At 36.1% G+C, this 21821-nt stretch overlaps 1 protein-coding gene across 3 annotated transcripts in view; it reads left to right on the top strand.

Moving 5' to 3' along the window:
- Positions 1-21821, top strand: part of RFX3 (regulatory factor X3) — a 109957-nt gene that overhangs the window by 72789 nt on the left and 15347 nt on the right. For 2 of the 3 annotated variants that reach the window (XM_062017736.1, XM_062017735.1), the window contains exons 5-7: positions 8884-8958; positions 13544-13725; positions 14248-14367. In XM_062017736.1, the coding sequence (XP_061873720.1) occupies positions 8884-8958; positions 13544-13725; positions 14248-14367 (377 nt within the window). The remainder of the gene's footprint in view (positions 1-8883; positions 8959-13543; positions 13726-14247; positions 14368-21821) is intronic. The other variant, XM_062017737.1, reaches the window with a different exon arrangement.

Here is a 21821-nt window from a genome sequence, read left to right as displayed (position 1 = left end):
TTTAAATCACTATGTCTGTTTTCATTTTACCAGAGGGCACGATTAAAGTGTGCAAAATAGAGCAGTGTAAGGTAGAGCTTGTTTCAGTTGTGGTCCTCATTTGATCTTTACTGTGATAACTTTTTTCATTCTTATATAAAGATTCATTGCAGTCTTTAAAAATAACATAATATCAAGACTGGTTTGCTAGTATAACTCTCAGAAAATGTTTCCAAATTTTAGTTAGTTTGGAGAATAATCATATGGAGGCAAAGGATAATAGTTTAAATACTAGCACGTGTGGTCATGACAGGTTCTCTCTGCTTTTGCCATAGAGGTACTAGTTCTGTTTACTGTTTGTAGCTGATAACTTCATTTATTTTATTACTGTTTACCCTTACTGATTACTACCTTCTGTAACAAATAATTTTGTTATCGAAGTTACTTGTTTCTGATACATCTGACTTAAAAAAAACAAGTAAAACAGTTTCATGTTAAAAGTCAAAGGTGTAAAATAAACCTATTTTATTAACTGTATCTTAGATAACTGAAACTTTAAAATATTATTTAGTTTTCACTAGGTCTGCTATTTGGTATATACAGAGTTCAATAAAAGAGACTTGGGGACTTTTTGCTTTAAATCTGTCCTCACTTTATTTTCTTTGTGTTTAATATAATTCTGAGTTCTGCTTCAGGTTTAATAAAGAGCTAATGTTTTGTTTGTTAAATTTAATTAATTTTGATCAAATATTCACACAAGAAAGCTGTCCTGGTTAGGCTGTAGCAAGCAGTAGCAGTGTTTTTATTGGCAAAATATTAAGAATTGTGCACTTTTAAAACTATTCCAACATACAGTCGTTTATGTTGGTATTCATGAAGAAAATTTGCTAGCATTACATTACTCGTTACATTTCCATTGGTTTCATTTCTTCTTCCCATTATATCCCTTGATGGCCCATTAACTGCTCCTTTACCTAGTAAAAAAGATTTTTCACAGAAACAGAAAGGCATTCCTATTGTCAGATCTTCTGTGTAAGATATTAGATAGATAAACAGCTTTTCTGAATGACCATTTTCATGTGAATATATGTGGATTGATCAAGATAAATTATGATTTCCTTGAACAGGAAGTGATTTACCCTTGCTGGATGTCTGTCTGAAGTGAATGTGCATGTTGAAACCGGTGTGGAAGAGCTGTCTCCTTGCTTTATGGGCAGCTATCATTAAAGAAGGGGTAGCTATATTTAACACACTAACTAAAAAAATATGTTAATAAAATCTAAATCACCTTCCAATGTTTTCCCATTTGTAAGTATCTAAGGACTGCTCTTGGGAGAAAACAGGATGACTACATCAACATATTTCATAATGTCTCAAAGTTAAAACATTCATATAGTTTCTAGTAATAAATGTGTTGGTGTGCTTGTCAGCCAGTGAGAGACTCATATCTATTAGTCTTGTTTTCCAACAAGCTTTATGACTCATCTGCAATTACAGCTGTCATTCATCAGTGATCACCAGCTATAGGAGGTCTCCACTCAGGCTGATGAAGAAATGTATCTGATTTCAGTGCAAATCCAAATGTGCTTAGAAAAAAAAGCAAAATTAGTATGGATATAATGTATCACCACAAAATCTTTCTTGTAGTAAGCACAATGTGCAAAATTTGCTTTTAACATTAAAGGAAGGATGATACCTACTCAAAATGTGTCATAATTAATGAAGACAAAACAAGAAGAAGACGGCTCACTGTAAATATCATATCCTGATAATGTAACTTTAGTGGAAGCACTATAACTATTTCAAGAACAAAAGGCAACAATTTTTTAAATGGTCCCTTAAAGGTGCAAGGGTTATCATTTGGAAAATAATTTCAGATGAGATTCTGTAATTTCTTTCTTGGTAGAGGAGCTTTTTCATCCTCAATCTCCTGACTTTTCTAGTAATTTCTATTTAGCTGGATCCATCTTAGCATAAAACAAACCATTTCTGATCAAATCAAAGGTGCTCAGATTTTTGTACTGCAAAGGATTATTAGATCATTTGGTCTGACCTCTTATAGTGACAAAACATTTACTTATGACTTCTTCAACCGAGCACAGTGACATCTTTTGGGGAAAAAAGGTATCCTTTTCAAGAGAGAAAAATACAGGTGGTTTTTTTTTTTCTTTTTAAATGAGTTATAAGAATGATTAATAATTAGTCTTGCTAAAAAAAACCATGTATGTGGTATGAATTAACTGGAGGGATAGAAAACCTCTGCCTGCAAGCCTTTTCCTCATGCTTTGCTTTCTCCTTTGGAGCTGTGGAGCATCATGGCCTCTCCCAGAGATTTCAATCTAGCAGTGTAGCCAAAGCAACTTAGTTCTTTGTCCGTCCCTTTGAGTGCGTTTCTGCTTCACTGTTATGTCTTGAGTTGAGACTATGCCCTTTTCACAAGATAAGGAATGTAGAGAAAAGGGAAAATGACCCTGCTAAGGTCAGCCACACCTACCCTGACTATATTCTGGCTTCACCTGCCCCTGGTCTTTGTTTCTCTTCTGATACAGCCTGGCATCAGCTTTCAGTCATTGGGTTTTGGTGTGTTCGCTGCGTAAAAGCCCTGTAGCAGCACTTCACAGGTTGTTCTGGTTGTTTCTGTCATTTATGTATCAATAATCAAGACATAGTTTATTCCAACGTAGCATTCCAATTGCTGATTCAAAAATCTTATTAGAATTGCAATCATAAGATACTAAAAATAGGTATTTTTGAATCTGTGAGGAAAATTTCTTTCAATTCCTTGTATTTGAAAATGTGTAAACTGAATGCAAGGTGACTTGCCACTGATATTCTCATAAAATTCTGATTGTCAGTGGCATGGAATCATAGAATGGTAGGGGTTGGAAGGGACCTTTAGAGATAATCTAGTCCAAACCCCCTGCAGAAGCAGGTTCAGCTAGATCAGGTCACATAGGAACATGGCCAGGTGGGTCTTGAAGACCTCCAAGGAAGGAGATTCCACAACCCCTCTGGCAGCCTGTGCCAGGGCTCCCTCACCCTCACAGTGAGATAGTTTTTTCTTATATTTAAGTGGAACTTTTTGTGTTCCAGCTTCATCCCATTACCCCTTGTCCTGTTGCTAGCTATAGAAAAAAGGGATGTCCCAACCTCCTGACGCCCACCCTTTAGATATTTTTTGTGTTTCTCTCAAAATACACATTTATTCTAAAATGTCTCTCTGAGGCTGTCTTGCCATAAATGTTTTCAAAACTACATTTAATAATAATCTGAACTAAACCTTCTAGTTTCTCGATTCTGATTTTCTGATGTGAATAACTCCAATGTGTTTCCATGTGTTTCGCAATGTTAGGTGGAATGTTTGTTCTTATAATCAGATTGAGAAGGGATTTTTTTTAAAAAAAATTGTTTTCCTTTAAGTGTTTTTACAAAATAGGGGTAAAATGACCACAAAGGAAACAAGTTTAGAGTCTGTTTGAGGAAGTATACAATAGAGACAAGGTATAAAAATAATTGGATGACCCAAGGGACAGGTGAATTATTCAGCTTGACAATATGTTTGAAAACTTGCAACAAGGAAGATAATCATAGATAGCAACGTTTCATGTGAAAATTTGGAGAGAGTAGTCTGGCCAGGACACCAAACATTTTTTATTTTTTTCAGTCTTCTAGATGTGAATTTTTTCCCCCTATGTTGACTCCATATAGTCTTTTCTAATCACTAGTAAACATACTCATTAGTCATTATGTATGCCTTATGTACTACTGGAGGTAGTGCATTTGCAATAGGTATTTTGACCAGTATCTGTTTTGTATATTAAACTTGGATGTTATATTTACAAATTAATCAATTTTAAGGGAAACCTCATTTTTTTCTAAGTTTTTTAAATCTATCAGCATTCTTTTTTGTGTGTTCTTTCACGTATTTAGATTTATTTCATTCCAACAGACTTCAAAAAATTCCTTTCTGTCTTCATAGAACTGTTTCCTGGTCTTGAGCAAAATTCCATAGAACCTGTTTACAGGGGCTGCTGCAGCTTTGTCTATTGTGAGGAATGCAAACTTTTTAAATATAGTTCTTCCAGCTATAAAAGCTATACCTGAGTTATCTTAATATGGTCAATACTATTTCATTTTCAAGTTTCTTTTTCCTGAGCAAGCTTTTCTGCCTAACACAACCCTCTGGCATAAGTTTCAGAAAACAACACATCTGTGAATACTCTGTCATGAAGCAGAATTGAAAGCCACCAAAAATAATGCATGTTTGTGGGATCCTAAAAGAGCTACAGTATCACATTTTCAAAATCTCTGACTCCATTTATCCTGTAGCTTCAGATTAGTTCATGATGAGCATACACCTTATTTAGGTAAGCACAGCTGTCACAAGTATCCAGGACTTAGCTAGCTGTACTATATTAATCTCTCTTGTGAACATATGATACATTGGTAATTCCTTCATAATGGAACATGTGATGAAAACTGCTTTAGAATTTCAGTTCTTTTAAACCCTGAAAGGCAAATCCCTGGCAGTGGATAAAAGGCATTGTGAATGGGAAGTACTTTTGGAGGCAGAGACAGGAGCTATCATTTTTGAGTGTGATGCCACAAGGTGTTGAATTTTAAGATACCTTCTAAAGTTGCCTGCTTTGCTGCTGGTGGAGGGTGGTTTGCAGATACAAACAGATAAAGGAAATAAATTGTAGGATATGGAGATTAAGCACAAATCACCAAGTCTTAAACTGTTGCAGTTTGTTTCTTTATATCCTGACCTCAGAACAATTTACTATCTAATACTTTGTGCTAATTAGTTGAATTGGTAGTTAGTTGAAATGTGAAAAACAACTAGTTCATTCTTGTTCCTAAGAGGAAAGCAGGTGGTTTGGAATAGGTATTTACCATGTCTGTGCTATACAGGTCTGAGACTACTATGCAAAATTTGTTTCCCTAGTAACATGTTAAAGAACACTAAGATGTAAACTAGCAAGAACAGTTAATAACATCCAAACTGGTACATCACAAAGAGACAACATTTTAGGATTTCAGATGCACATACTGGGATCAAATTGTTCAGATTCAGGGAAATATTCTTAACAGCTATGCTAGAGTGCAAGGCAGTATTTTACTTTGCAAATAAAGTAAATTGAAGGTGAAGTCTACAATCATAGTTTCCAAGTTGTCATCTCTAATTTAGTGTCTACCTCTGTTTAATGTTACTATACAAACCAATTATCATTCCTACCAGTAGTGTAATATTTAACATGGTTTAGTTGGATTTGCAATGGGAGTGATAGTGTACAACTTCTTTATCAGAAAGAGTATTTTAGTAAGTAATGTTTTTAGTCTTGTTAAGACAAATAAGAGAAATGTATCACATCCCATATTCAAATAAATTAATATGTAATTCTTGTGGTCATTTAACATTTCAGATATTTATGCAGCTGTGCTTGGAGTGTCTCACTGCTTGCTGTAAAAATGCGAAGGTGTCAGTCTTCCTTTTTTTATTTATGCAGAATATAACTGTAAATGTTAAAATTATTTTAATATTATTTCCACACAACAGCATAATAAAAATTACTGCATTATCTATGTAATTAATCTGTGCATGTACTTAAATGCTAGCTTGAACAGATATTGAATTACATTCAGGTTTTTTAAAACCTAAATAGAATTCCCTGGTCAAAACTTACAACTTAAAATCTTGAAGGAACAGATCCTTCACATAAACAACATAATACTCAAGCAGATGTTACTCCTTAAACATGTTACTGTGTAACAATAATCATCTAGTCCAGCAGCCTGCCAACTACAGGGCTGACCAAAAGTTAAATTAGGTTATTAAGGGTCTTGTCTAAATGTCCCTTAAACACAGTCAGGCTTGAGGTATCAGCCACCCCTCTAAGAAGCCAATTCCAGTGTTTGACCACCCTCTTCATAAATAAATGCTTCCCATTCTCCATTCTAAATCTCCCTTGATAGAGCTTTGAGCCATTCCCACACATCCTGTCACTGGATCCCAGGGAGCAGAGATCAGTGCCTCCCTCTCCACTCCTCCGTCCTCAGGGAGCTGCAGAGAGCAATGAGGTCACCCCTTGGGCTCATTTCCTCTAAACTAGGTAAGCCCAAGGCCCTTGGCTGCTCCTCACAGGACATGCCTGCCAGCCAGTTCACCAGCTCCCTCACCCTTTTCTGAAGGCATTAAAGGACCTTCACATCCCTCAGAACAGCAGAGGTGCTCCAGGTGAGGCCACAACAATGCCGCATTCAGTAGATTAGTCCCCCCTGTTACCCAGCTTTTTCTGCTGGGTGTGATGCACCCCAGGACACACAGTTTACCCTCAGCTGCCAGGGTGTCAGGGTGCTGCTGACTGATGTTAAGCCCACTGTCTGCCAGCACCTCAGATCCTTTGCTGTGGGGCTGCTCTTCTCACAATTTACATTTGTGCCTGGTGATCCTCTGTCCTGGGTGCAGAATCCAGCATATGTTCTTGTTGAATTTGATGCCACTGATGATTGGTCAATGCTCCAGTCTATCCAGATGCCTTAAGAGAGTCAACAGCACTTCCTGGATTGGTATAATTGGCAAACTTGCTAACGATGCATTCAATTCCTGCATCCAGATCACTGATAAAAACATTGAACAGAACTGGCCCTAGAATTGAGCCCTAAGGAACATTGATAGAGGAAAACAAGAGGTGACTGGAAATTTTCAGAAAGGACAAGAATGATTTATTGTCTAGAAAATCTGTCTTCAAATAAAACATATTTTGTGTTCAAAAGTAGTTAAGGATTGTATAGACTACATACGGAGAAGGTTTCTGTCACTAGAGACACGTATCAGTCAGATAAAGCTGAAAGTTCATTTAGACTAGAAATAACGAAGAAAATAATAAGTAGTGAGAACAATTTGTCTTGAAGTTTGCTGTAGTACGATGTGATGAAGACGTGTAAAATATATCACGTATCTTTCTGAGCTTGATGAAGTAATTAATATGTTTTAGTGGTGAGCAACTGCTTGACTTATGCTGTGCAGATATTTTTTCTTCAATGGCCATACTGGTGAAATCTACTTCTAAAAAAAGTCCCCAGCAAAAATCCCCCAAATGACAAAAAAAACGCATTTTCTTTATTTGGCTTATTGCATAGCACCAAAAGGCACTGAAGAAATATAGTAGCAAAGAATGCCTGTCATCTCTAATGCCACTTCTGAAGTGCAGTTACTAGTTTTTAGTTCTCTGAACAAACATAACAAGTTGCAGCAATTAATGAGAGTAGCACAGCAGTGAGAATGAACAGCAAGCGGTGTTACTTTTCTGTTATGGGAGTGCTGTCAACTAAGCATTGTGGAACAAGTCACCTAGAATTCAGAATTAGGATTTAAATGTGTGCATAGTCTTCACTGTTGGACTGTAGCATTTTGTTAAGAAGGGAAATTCTATGGCTACGCTACATAGTAAGTTGACCTTGCTATGATGATGTTTTAAGCTTATAGTTTTTATCATGTGACATGCTTTTAAAATTCAATCTTTCCTGATTTATTGAAGACTTTGACCTCATAGTGTTGTCCTCTGAAGCAAGAAGAGAACAGCATGGTAGAAAAATATTTTTTTCCTTGTAAGAGTATGTTTTCTTATAATAATCATGGTTTTAAGAACATACTTTTATAAAAAGGCTTGTATAGCTAATATTAAACACTTGTGGGAGAAACAAGAAGTGATTCCTCACTACAATAAAATACTTGATAGTAGCCCTGGAAAAAAAGAGAGAACCCAATTTTACTTGTAAATTTGAATATCAACTGTAGTATTTGTCAGTTTCTGCTATGAAGAGAATGAATTCATCCAGTATTGCTACATTATGCCCCTAAATTTCTGGATAGTACTGTGATATATGAAGAAAGATATCGAGGACTTATTATAAAAAATTCTACACAGAGGAAAACAAGTGTTTTTAAAAGTCTAAGTGTGGTTTTCATTGTTTTATTTTGGCCATTTAATGTAGCTAATTAATTGCATGTTTTCCTTACTGCGCATCCTGTTGTCTCTGCCATTGTCATTGTTGTTTTAGCTCTTCTAGCTCCCCAGTTTGAGTTATGTTCTTTTTTTTTTAATGCTATCATTATCAAACTGCTGAAAATATCCATTGATACTAAAAAATAGAAGAATAGGAATGGATATGACAGTATTCATACATTTGCATTTGAAAAAATATAATACATATTTCAGTAGTGCTGTGTTTTCCTTTCCTTTTAAAAGGCGAAGTTATTGAGAACAAATATGTGTTTCTAAAGGCTGGATCCTACAGTCTGTATAACTCCTGACTTTCCATTTACTTTAACAGCTGGGCATATTCAAAGGGTGCTGGCAGTGGTGATGTCCTGTCCCAGTGAAGCTAGTTGTGGAAAACCTATTGAATTAGTTGGGTTTGAGATTTGATTCTGATTCCATAGAGCTGGTTTCATTTGTAATTCAATTCTCATTGCAAGCTGTGTATGTCTCTTTCTGATATAATTGGAGGGAAAACATGGAGGCCTTTCTTAAAATTCTGTTTAAGAATTTTTTTCATTTTAATTTCTTAATGATATTTTTGTTCAATCAGGGTTATTTTTGTTTCAGTACAGCTCACCAGTAAATCTTCTAATTTAATTTTCTGAGCAGGTTGGAAGGTAAAATAGACTTTGAGGCTGTGATTCTGTAGTATATATACCAGCAAAATGCCTTTCTGACTCCACTGGGAAGGTTTGTGTTCACTGGGACTATTGAATGAGGCCTTTTAGTAGAATATATGCCCTACCTAGGAATAAAGCAGGCATTTCTATTGATCTGTAAGCAGTCTGTCAAAGCTTCTCTGATCAGGCTCTTTTACTATCTTGTCTTGAGTCCTTTTTTTAATGACATCTATTATCAGATTGAAATGGCGATTGAGACACTGCAAAAGTCTGATGGTCTGTCCACTCACAGAAGCTCTCTTCTCAACAGCCATGTAAGTTGTCTCTTCTTCACATACACTCTCTCTTGCTTGTTCTGCATGCTTGGCCTGCCTCTAAATGTTTGTTTTATTTTATTACTACTTTTTGCTCTTAATCTTCTCATCTGAGTTGCTTGTAATTTTCTACTACATCTCCCATGGCTTTATTTTGTCAGATGAAATGTCTTTATGGTATATTGCAGAGTGCTACCTGTTTCCTATGCTCACCTGTGTTAACACAAGATAAACCATTTTACTGTTTTGCAGATTATAGTGTAAAGATCAGGATAAAGCTCAAATAGTTCTAAATTAGCTAGCTTTTGACATTTTAATAAAGTTATCTACAAAGCAAGTCTGTGTACCTGTATTAATTTTGGGGCATGTGAAGACGAAGAGAAGAAATAAACAGCATGCCTAACTAATATCTTGAGATAATTTTTAGGTGTTTCTTCATTTATTTTGAATAGAGAGTTTATTATGAAATGTCTTCCTTATGAAACCTAAAGATCCTTATGATGACTTGGAAAATAATGAAAACATTAACTTAATCTGAAGTACACAAAACTGTCTCGTTCATCTGCCTTTTGCTTTGTCCTTACTCTACAAATCTTACAATTAAGAACTTTCCATATACAAAGCTAAAAGATATTTGGGTAAAAACATTATCTCCAGATATATCGATAAATCCATTATATGTAACTTGAAAATGAGGGGAGAAAATTCCAAATTTTAAATTAATTTATTATATAAATAATGCTACTGCTTTGTAAGTTGCTAGTCTTTCTTGAATTTTTTTTCTGGGTGGTTTTTTTTTTTTGTATTTTATATTTTTGCCATGTTGATTAGTTTGTATCCATCTTAACTATTTTTTCCTTCTCAGCTTTACTAATTATAGTAATTAAAATGCTTTCATTGTTTTATAGAATAAATTTTAATTTGATTTGTGCTCTTAATGTAAAAATGTGGTGGTAGAGACTGTCCCTCAGAAATCAAAAGCTAAGTTTCAGCATGTTTGGCTTTGGGTTTTGGATTTTTTCTGTGTGAGCCTCCTTTTGTCAAAATCAAAACTAGAATTGTTTGTGGAAGTTTTAAACAGACTTTTTTTTCTTTACAAAATACAAGAATTCAAAGAGAAAATCATTACAAAAATTTATGCAGTGTTGTACGGAATAACTTTCAGATTCCACCTTGGATCTTTACAAAATAATCATTTAAAAGATAAGACAGTATAAAAAAATATTCTTACTTAAATAATAATATATAGCTAATACTAAAATTGTTATTTAATTGTCATTTTTAAAGTTTCAGAAATTTATATTAAGAAATGAAACACTTGTCCAATTATGAAGTCTGGAATCTTGGTATAAAGCTAAGAAGGATCACAAGATGCGATGCTGTGCCCCAATAAATTATACTCCACTCATACCTGGTGCGATGCAGTGTTCACAGTGTGTTCCTCATAATAAGATTTGCATTCAAATGTGATGTCTTGTCATGATTTTTTTTCTTGACTGTGAATGCTTTTGCAAAATTATTCTCATAGAGATATATCTTTGACTCTGTGACAGGGAAAAAAAAATTCTTGTACATATTTTTGTGGCAATCAATCATTCCTAGACTTATTAACAATCTATATCAAACTGACTGGATGTTTTACCTATTCTTAAAGCAATGCCATTGTCTTTAAACTGAAGTAAGGACAACCTGGAGGAAGTTTAAGTGTAGGTTTAGTCTTTATCTCTTTAAATTGGTCTTGATTTGGCTTTCTAATGCTTTGGTTTGGCATTAATTAAAATAACTTGGTTTCATAGGTTTTAAAATAGAATTCTAAATTTGTGTTTAACTTTCACTTTGCAGATTATATATATTAATATATAGGATAATATTGGTTTTGGGGTTGGGATTTTCTCTCTGTGATATCTGTAGGAGATTTTCTATGATTTTTGTTTTCTTAAATTAATGTATGCTCATTTGTCTTCTCAGTTTCCTGATTTATTTCTGCATAAGATTAACTTATTTAACTAATTGATATTTGAATGTTTTACAAACAATGCCTCTTAATTGGAATCACAGTCAATTTAATAGGCTGTATCTGTAAATATTTCATACCTCTACTCATCTTACCCATACAGTATGGTCAGTGCTAGGAATTAAAAAGTGAGGATACAAAACTGAAGAGCTTGGTTTTAGAATTATAATTCATCTTGGTAGAAAAATGTTATTTTTTAAAATTTTTTACAATAGTTTTACAATGTTTGGAGATAATTTTAGTTTTAAAATAATATGTTAACTGAACTTTTTCTTTCAAGCAATAATCTAGCAAGTAATGACTTCATGCCTTTGTTCCACGTATGAACAAAAAAATCTTATGTTGCACTTATCTTTTTATTTGTCTTTTGGTGTTGAATAATGCAGGTTATGGTTGAAATAACATCTGTTAGAAGTTCGTATTGTTAACAAAGGGCACTTAAAGTGATTCATAATAGATTAGAAGCCATCTGGAGGAAAACATCTTTAATGCTACTTACAGAGTTTAACTGGGAAATTTTGTTTGTTTGTTTGTTGGTCTTTGGGATTGTCAAACTTTCACCTTTGGGGAAAACAGAAATGTTTCAGATTCCATATCTATTCTCATTAAATTATGGATTTAATAATGTATTATGAATGTTATATAAACATATAACATTCTAATAAAAATGTTGCAATAGATTTTAAATATAGATAAAGTTCCCCAGTTGAAAGATACAATTACCTTTTTTTCTAAGCACAGACAGCTTATGTGATGTCATTAGTGAAAAAATACATTCAGATAAAAGTTAATGTTTATGATTACACTTTTTCTTCAGCTTTGTTTCAAAATGACAGATGCTCAATCTGGAGGCATTTGTGAATGTTAAAGACTTTTCAAATAATGATACAATAACTGATACAAAGATGATGAATTGTGCTTTTTAATTTAGTCTATTTGAAATGCAAAATCAGCTGCAAAATTAACTAAAAATTTTATGTCTTGGAAGCATTTATATCTTCTGTACATTTTTCTAAAGTTTATATTTCAGAAACATTGAAAAGATAAGGGCATGTTTTCAATAAAAAGCAAATATGGAAATGGTGTTTGAATGGTCTAGAATACATCTTGTAATGTTTTCACATTTGTTTTGGTGAATTTCTTACTGTGACTAAAACATAGCTTTAAGCTTAATATACTTGTTATAATGTGTACTTTAGTAAATAAAATTTCTGTGATAATGTCAGGACTGAAACATTTCATGGCTGTTGCACACTAAAATATTAATGTTCTTTGCATGATAAGTTACACTGAACATTGATGGAACAGAATTTGTGCACTGCTCCAACAGAATATAATTCTGCAAAGGAATAAACAATACATAGCCTATGTATGTCTTTTATTGTCACTTAATAAATTCTGATTTGGCTATACTAGTTATTGCTTTGCTAGACTGCATTGAAAATTATTGCTCACTTGTGTGAATACCTAGCTCATAAGAGCAGTGGATAATCAAATTAAATCCAAAGTTTTAGTAAGGTCTCTTTTGCTATCATGCTTGAATTTTCACAGTGTACAATATTGGTGTAAGTACGTAGGAAAACGGAGAAATAAAATTCAAGCAGAAAATAAAATTTGGGACTTGTTAAAGCTATAAGGAAAACTTCAGGGATCGCAAACCGTGGCAAGTACTGAGGAAAGATAAGGGAAATTTTAGCATGTCAAAACCTGAAAATTTAAATTTGGCATTTAAATGTGTCCACAACCTGTATTTTTTTTAATCTATTTTGTCATCTCCTTTAATGTTAAATCTATGAGTATTAAATTGTCCTTTTTATTTTTTATATATTCATGCAAACTAGGGTTTGTTTCATGAGTGTGTACTACTTGGAAAGTTCAATGATGTTACATAAAAAGTCTTTTCTTACATTTGGCTAAAATTGCCTACTACAATTATGTAAGATTAGTATTTTTCCAGGAATCTCTTTCTTTTCCCCCGGAAGTCAAAGACAAGCAGACTACAACTGAAGGAGGTTGTACCCCTAATACTTTATAGATACACCAGTTATTTTCACTGTTGTCTAGGTTCCTCTTTGAGTTATATTCAATAGCTTTTTCTTATATATGTCTGACAATAAAAAGTAATTTTTTTTAGTATCAGGCAAAGAAAAACACTAGTATAATGTTCCAGGTTTAAAAATACATTAATAAATTCTTGTTAGTCTGATCAGAATGTTTTCTGCAACTGATGTGAATTACATTCATGACTACTTTATTTCTTTGTGGTTCTAACAGTTTGCCTCCAAAGCAGATATCTTTGTCAAGTATTGGTGTATGGTACTGAATCAAAAATATTTTAGGAATTGGGAACTTACCTGAGGTCACAAGTGCAATGAGTTCTGCTGTTTCCTGGTAATTCTAAAGATCTTAAAGCACCTTGGTATAGCTAGCATTTTAGGATTCTCTGAAGAAGGAAGTACATGTTTAATAGACCCAAAGAGTAGCTTCAAAATTGTCTAAGTTAATCTTGTATGGCGGATTTCTTTTTAATAAAATAATAGTGATTTTTTTGTTTGTTTGCATTTGATATAGCTTCAATGGCTTCTAGACAACTATGAAACTGCAGAAGGAGTGAGCCTTCCAAGAAGTACTCTTTACAACCATTACTTACGACATTGTCAGGAACACAAGTTAGATCCAGTCAATGCTGCTTCCTTTGGAAAACTCATACGGTCAATCTTCATGGGATTACGGACCAGAAGACTTGGAACTAGGTCAGTGTTAATGAAATCCTGAATAATAATAGAAAATACAAGTAATAATTTTGAGTAAGAAACTTGTCTGCTAAAAACAAAACAAACCTTTATTTAAGTATTAAAGGTGTTCTTTGTCAATTCTGCCTCTTAATGTTTAACAGTTTTATGCTTTTCTACATGTTATTATACTTCTCCTGGTTTTGACTGTTTATATGTTTACATTTTGATAAACACACTGCAGATTTTATCAGTACAAATGAAATGTAGGTTGTTGTTTGGAAATTACTAAGAATTGTGATTCTCCATAACTAGGTAAGCCGCATTTGTTTGCATTTCATCTATCTTACTCCAGTGGATTACAAACTAAAATACTGGATAATTGTTTGAGTGAATTAATGTCCCAAACGTGGTAAAATGACACCTATGAAAAACAGGGGAGTCATATCTGATTTGGGCTTACTGTGTAAATTTTAAAGTAATTGTAATGTAGCTGCATAAAACTAGTGTTACTGTTCTTCTAATTCTTGCTGTTTCATAAAGGGGGAACTCCAAATACCATTATTATGGAATTCGTGTCAAGCCAGATTCTCCTCTTAACCGACTACAAGAGGACATGCAATATATGGCTATGAGACAACAGCCCATGCAGCAGAAGCAGAGGTAAAGTGTGAAATTAACTTGGGTACTTATTAATATTACTAGTTCATAAAGCCTTACTTTTCCTTACATTGAAAAGTTGAAATTCTAATGCAACTTCTGTTCAGCTTCTCTGTTCTGAAAAATAGTTTTCTAGATATCCAGCTGACATCACTGAAGTTAGGTGTTATTCAACTTGAAAGAATATTTACCTGGAAATTTTCATAAATATACAAAAAGTCATAAAAGTGAGATCATCAGACTCTTGGGCTGTCTCAGATTCTTATCCCACAATCTGAAGATGTGTGAGCTTGAACTTCAAATTTTGCTGTTAGTTTTCATTACCGTGTCATTTTATGTATAGCCTGCTTTTAAGAAAGCTTATGATAAGTTCAGTTTGATGCTTCTTTCCTCCCCCTATGAAGAATTAATGTGACCATAACGGTTTGCCTTTTAAGTTTTTTCCCACAGAATTCATTGTTCCTAAGAATCTTGTGAAAGTACTGGAAAGTAATAGCACAGTGACCAAAAAGGGCTATGCAGGTGGTGAAAAAATGTGCGAATATGCATATGGAAAACTATCTTGAACAGAAATTTTTAGGAAAAAAATAGAAATCAGTATATTTCCTTGAAAATAATTTTTATTTGACTGATGTCACTGGCCTCTTGTACTACTCTAAAGGGAAATATCCAGAAATGTGTAGTATGTAGAGCAGCAGCATATCAAGCAAGACGTCTTTATAATTACTTTTACTAAAAAATCCAATTGAATGAACAGTTTGGTGTAGCATACTAAGCATATTTTGTGGCCTTAGACACATTTGAAATATGGAAAACACCACTTCAAACTAACTTCAAACACAGATAGCCATTTAATCTGAAATTATTTTGCTGTCACTTCCAGAAGTACTTTCAGCACTAAATACATATTCATGGTAAGAGGTACGGTCTTACCTGCCTTGTGCTGTGCATAATATGGAAGTTGGAGATGTCTCTCAATACAATCATGTAGGAAATTCTTGTTCCAAAAATAATTGCAGCCTTATATGGTAAGATAAGGTGATTAGATAAGCAAGCTCATTTTATCCATTCAGGCTAATTTGTGTACAGATTTCATTCACTCACACTCAAAATCATGTGTATACACTAAGAGACGTGTCATAGTAATCTTAATTGGAATGGTTTCTGTGAAATTGGTTCTGGAGAAATTATGCCAGTTATCTAATCATAATTATCTGTCCTGTCATCTTTTTGATTCAGAATGACACGAAGATTTTGCACTTGCATTATGTAACTCTTAGGAGTGGCTACTACTTTATTATTTGCTTTATTATTTAATTTAACACCACTGTATGTCTTCCATTAACTCCCTTATTTTCCTTACCTAGGTATGTTTGTTAAAGTTTTCTTAATATTATCATTGTCGGTTTGTTCTCTGATGATATTTGAATGAAATCACATGTACAGCATTGTGTAGCATTTAGAGTATAGCTCTCGTACATACATACACACACACACACACACAAGCATGTTCCCATTCGTACTCAGCTTATACCAACCTTGAGCTGTGCTATGAGAATCTGGAAAGAAACTGATGAAGGGTGGGAACTACAACACACTGTAATGATGCTGAATAGGTAGCTGTTACATGAAAACTACTGTGCTGTAGTAGAAGAGTTGGTTATGCATTATCTCCACTTGAGGCTAGCAGTAAGACAGAGGAGAAGAGGAAAAGGAGAGAAGTGGAAGGAGGCCTCTGTCACCTACCTGCAATTCTGATTGGAGAAAAGACCACCGTGTTTTTACAGATTAATACCACTGGCTTTGTTATGAAATCCTTTGGAGATTAAAAAAAAATAACAAATCCTTTTAAAGCAGCTGTCCCAATATACCTTGCTAGCTGAAGACTTATCTGTTTGCTCAGGAATTTGCATTATTTACCTTCTTGTCTTTTAAGACCAAAGACAGTCTTGAAATCTTGTGATGTCCAGTTAGGTATCCTAGAAGTAGAAGCATTGTTCACTGGTCCTAGTGATGTACTATTTGTACAAAGTAGTTCTGAGCATCTTTATTCATCTCTTAGTTCAGGATATGCAGTCCTGAGTAAATTCTTTTATTTCTTTCAAAAATCCCAGCATCCTGACTAAAACGTAGAGATCAAGGAGCTAGCCAGACTTTCAAATACAGACTCACTCCCTGCATACCATCAGACATACTAGTAACAATGAATAGAATATAGAAATTTGACAAATTAAGATATTTATGCAACAGAGTATTGGAAATTTTCATTAAAAGTTGTAAACTCATGAGCCACTATTACTTCAACTTAGTTATTCCAGAATGTTTTCATCTCATTGAAATGTGTTGATTATACTAGTCATTTTAGAAAAGTATTTAACAAATATATTAAATTATTCCACAATCTAGCATGCAGTGATCGTGAGCTTCCACCCATTCTTCTGGTTTTGTAGTGTTACTTTTTAATTTCAGCATAGTCTTTGGTCATATAATGTCAAGCCTTATTCCACATTCTTGAAATAAAAATGCCTATATATTAATGATTAATCTTAATGGAAGCTGAGATATGCTTGTGTTGTATTGCCTTCAGAAACTAGGGTCTTGGAGGGGAAAAGAAATATTAAATATAAAAATGACTTGACTTCAAACTGTGAGTGCACAATTTAAAAAGAGAACTTGTATTTTTGAAGTAAGATTTTTTTGACATTTACAGAACATGCTTAGTGTCTAATTTCAATGTTTGATATATGTCTGTATATATTTTTATCATAGTTATTCTAGTGTATTAAAGAATTCTAGGAGGATTTATTGAGAGAACTAAAGGACTGAATATTATCATTTGCATGGTTATGGTATCATTGCTTCTTCAATTTTGTTAGTATTTCAGTGTGTCTTTAGTCCTTTCAATCAGTGGTAAATTGCAGTAAATACACTTTTTCCATGTAGTTATACCAATTCTGACACCTCTATCAAATATCTAATTGGATAAACACTTCTAGTCCATTTTGACAAACAGTGATTGAATGTGTGCTACAAATAATTTTTCTGTGTTCCTTTACTTAATTTGAGGGACATGCACTTTTTCTGTTTGCATGACTTGAATATCTGGAACTACTCAAAGAGAAAAAATCTATGTGAGGTGAGAAAAGGGCCTGGTTGCTTGACAAGAGTATAGGAACATCATTAGAGTATGCAGGGACAAAACCAGGAAGGCCAAAGCCCTTTCGAAATGAAACCTTGAAAGGAGATAATGGAAAACAAGAAGGGCTTTTTCAAATATATCAGCAGCAAAGGGAAGATTGGGGAAATTGTGAGCCTACTGCTATACAAGGAGGGAGTCCTGGTGACAGAGAATGCAGAAAATGCCTTCTTTGCTTCAGTCTTCACAGCCAAGACCAGAGAACAGAAGACGTTCCTTTGATAGACAACGGTGAGGTTAGAGACCTGTTGGGCAAGCTGGAAACCAACAAATCTATGGGACCTGATGGGTTGCACCCAGGAGTGCTGAGGGACCTGGCTGATGTTAATGCTAGGCCACTACCCTTTGTTTTTGAACATACCTGACGAAGTGTCTGAGGACTGGAGGAAGTCCAATGTCACTCCAGTCTTCAAAAAGAGCAAGAATGAGGACACAGGAAACTACAGACTAGTCAGCCTCACCTTCAGCCCTGGAAAGGTGATGGAACAACTGGATGCTGTGTCATGGTATGACATGACAGCCTTTTCTGGTAAGGGCTGTAAAGATGGCTCCTGTAAGAAGTTGCTCACAACTCTCCCCAGCTCTGACCCACTTCTGGGGCTGAGCCAATTAGACACCTCCACGTTCACTTTTTAAGAAGAAGCCGGAAGAGGAGTTTTCTTCCTCCATCTTCCTCCATCTTCTTCCTTCTTCTCGACCTCTTTTTTTTCTTCTGGATGGTGGTGGTGCAAGGAGTAGGAACAGTGAGAGAAACAACCATGCGGACTCCAAGGTCAGTGATGAAAGAGAGGAGGAGGTGTGCTGGAGCAGAGACTCCCCTGCATTCTATGGAGAGAACTGGTGAAGCTGAGATTTATTTTCATTTCTTTAAAGACCCCACATTAGCAGTAGAGGCTCATTTTGATAATGAGCCCATATCAGGGGCACAGACTCATTTTGCCAAAGCTGGCACCAGTCCAGGGGCAGCAATTCACTTCATTAAAGGCCCCGAGCCAGGGACAGTAACTATGGCCGGAGGAGGCTGTGTCCCCTGGGCAGGACCCAACCACTTCACTGCAGACCCTGAGCCAGGGGCAGTGATTTTCTTCTTTAAAACTATGGCCAGAAGAACCTGTGTCCCGAAGGAGGGACCCTTTATCACTATGGCCAGAGCAGGCCGTGTCCCGAGGAAAAGACCCACTACTGTATATCCACTGCTGTAACTGTGGGGAAGAACCCACGACAAAGCAGCTCATTAAACTTATGTCAAGAAGAGGCCTTGTCCTGAGAGAGGGACCCTGTAGCTGCAAAAACTGCAGCCGTGGTGAAGAATCCATGCCTGAGATATTCACCAAGAACTGTGTCCCGTGTGAGGGAACCTGTATCAGCAGAAGCCACAGTTGTTGGGAACAACCCACACCAGAGAAGTTCATTAAGGACTGTGTCCAGGGGGAGGAACCCCGTGTTGGAGCAGGGGAAGAATGCCAGGAGTTGTCCTCATCTGAGAAGACAGAAGCGGCAGAGCCCATCTGTGAGAGACTGACCACATCCCCCATTCCCTGCCCCCCTGAGCCGTTGAGGGGGAAGGAGGTAGAGATCTGGGGAGCAGTGAGCTGGGCCCGGGAAGAAAGGAGGGATGGGGGAAGGAGATCTTAAAGTGCTGGTTGTAATTTTCTCATCATCCTACTCCCTTTCTGCTTTTATACTGTTCTGTTTCTTGTAGAATAAACTTTCCTACTTTCCTCTCTAAGTCGAGTATTGGGAGTCTGGTTTTGCCCAGAACCATAATTGGCAGCGAGCCCTTCCTGCCTGTGTCTTAATCCACAACACCTTTGTTTATCTTTTTACTCCCATTTCACTGAGGCCTCCACCATCCTAACAAGGATGGGGGTGAATGGGGGTACCGAGCAAGAGACTGTTGTGGTGCTGCTGTGCTAGCTGGGCCAAACCATGACAATGCTGTATCAAAACAAATGAAGGAAAAGATAGTTCAGAGAGACTCAACACGGTTTCATCAAGGGGAAAACCTGTTTGACCAACCTGATAGCCTTCTGTGAGAGTATAAATGGCTGGTTAGATGTGGGGAGAGCAGCAGATGTCATGTACCTTGGCTTCAGCAAGGCTTTTGACACTGTCTCTCACAACATCCTCATCAAAAAGCTCAGGCAGTGTGGCTTGGATGAGTGGACGGTGAGGTAGGTCGAGAGCTGGCTGAATGACAGAGCCCAGAGTGTGGTGATCAATGGAGTCAAGCTGGAGGCCAGTGGGGTTCCACAGGGATGGATTCTGGGGTCAGTCTTCAACATCTTCATCAGCGACCTGGATGAGGAGGCAGAGTGTATGCTCGGCAAATTCTCTGATGACAGCAAACTGGGAGGACTGGCTGATTCCCCAGAAGGCTGTGCTGCCATTCAGCAGAATCTCGACCGGCTTGAGAGTTGGGCAGAGAGGAACCACATGAGGTTCAGCAAGGACAAGTGCAGAGTCCATGCACCAGTACAGGCTGGGGATTGACCTGCTGGAGAGCAGCTCTGCAGAGAGAGACCTAGGAGTCCTGGTTGTTAATAAACTTAACACGAGCCAGCAATGTGCTCTCATGGCCAAGAAGGCCAATGGCATCCTGGGATGCATCAAGAAGAGTGTGGCCAGCAGGTCAAGGGACGTTCTGCTCCTCCTCTCCTTTGCCCTGGTGAGGCCTCATCTGGAGTCCTGTGTCCAGTTCTGGGCTCCTCAGCTCAAGAGGGACAGAGAACTTCTGTAGAGAGTCCAGTGCAGGGCTACCAAGATGATCAGGAGACTGGAGCATCTTCCTTATAAGGAAAGGCTGTGGGAACTGGGGCTGTTCAGCCTTTAGATGAGGAGACTGATTGGGCACCTCGTTAATAAGTATTTGAAAGGTGTCTGTCAAGAGGATGGAGCAACACTTTTTTCTGTAGTGTCCAGTGACAGGACAAGGGGTAATGGATGTGAGCTTGAACACAAAAAAGTTCCACTTAAACATAAGGAAAAACTCTTTTCCTGTGATATTGAGGGAGCCATTACACAAGCTGCCCAGGGAGGACGTGGAGTCTCCATCTCTGGAGGTTTCAAAACCTGCCTGGACACTTTTCTGAGTGACTTGAACTAGGTGAACCTGTTGCAGCAGGGGGATTGAACTAGGTAATGTTTAAGAGGTTCCTTCCAACCTCTACCATTCTGTGATTCTGTTATCACAAAATGCTCTTTTATGTTTATGTTCAGAGTTTGTTCTGGGTTTAAATTCAAGTATATGAGATTTATCAGACAAACTTCAGATGGAAGATAATGTTAGTTGCTTAATCTTGTTTGTGATCAGCATGAGCCGTGGGAATACTTTCTTTGTTCTTATTATTAGAAAAAACAGAGTCACTACAGATCGCAGATGCTAACAGTCCTGTCTTAGAGGTGATACGGTGGTTTGGCAACAACAACCATATATCAAGAGACTTATAGCCCCTTTGAACTGAAGAAATGCATAGTTAACTACTAGCCTTGGCTGGAAGATAATAGCTAATATCCTGTCTTCCAGCTGGACCTGCTATATGGTTTAGACTGGCAAGTAAAGACCTGGCTTGCATCCATCATCCTGCTCCTAGATGTTTTCTAGGGTAAGAGAAATCAGGATATTTAAATGACTGTGTTATCCATCACTTCTGGATCAAACACAGGTCTGACAGCGAGCAGATATCAGACAAAGCTTATTAGGAAGACATAAAGTAATGTCCAAGCCAAATATTATGTCAAATATATTTGCACATTTTTAGGTCTGGCACTAAACACTCACCTCTTTGAAGTACAGTCTTATCGTGAAATCTCTTTCTCATAAGCATTCCTTGTTAGATCTTTTGAGGGAAATGTATCAGAGATAAAATTCCTAAAGTCAAGTTCCCTTTTGAGTGTGTTTTGATTTAGCTTTTCATGAATTGAAAGCTGTATCTCAGAAATTGAATTAACTTTATGGCTTAGTTTAGGGAAATATGCTTGTCTTTTCTTTAGGGCATTCATGTCAATGTATGTTTTAAATTCTGTTTCCAGAATAAACTTCCACCTTTCCAAGCTGATTTCAAATACTTCTTTCATTTCTTGCACACAGCAGTTAATGCCTTTTTACTTTCGTTTTTGGGAGCTGGAAATTCAGCTACAATTTTTTAAACCATAAATACTGTAATGGTATTGTTATCTACTGTACTTTATAATATTCAGCTAACACATATATTGTTGTTTTTACCAGAAATCATTAATCACTGCTTCCTATAGATGGTGT

The sequence above is a fragment of the Colius striatus genome, chromosome Z, assembly GCF_028858725.1.
Source record: "Colius striatus isolate bColStr4 chromosome Z, bColStr4.1.hap1, whole genome shotgun sequence".
NCBI lineage: Eukaryota > Metazoa > Chordata > Aves > Coliiformes > Coliidae > Colius > Colius striatus.
The sequence above is the reverse complement of the archived record's forward strand: the minus strand, read 5'-3'. Positions and strand labels throughout refer to the sequence as shown.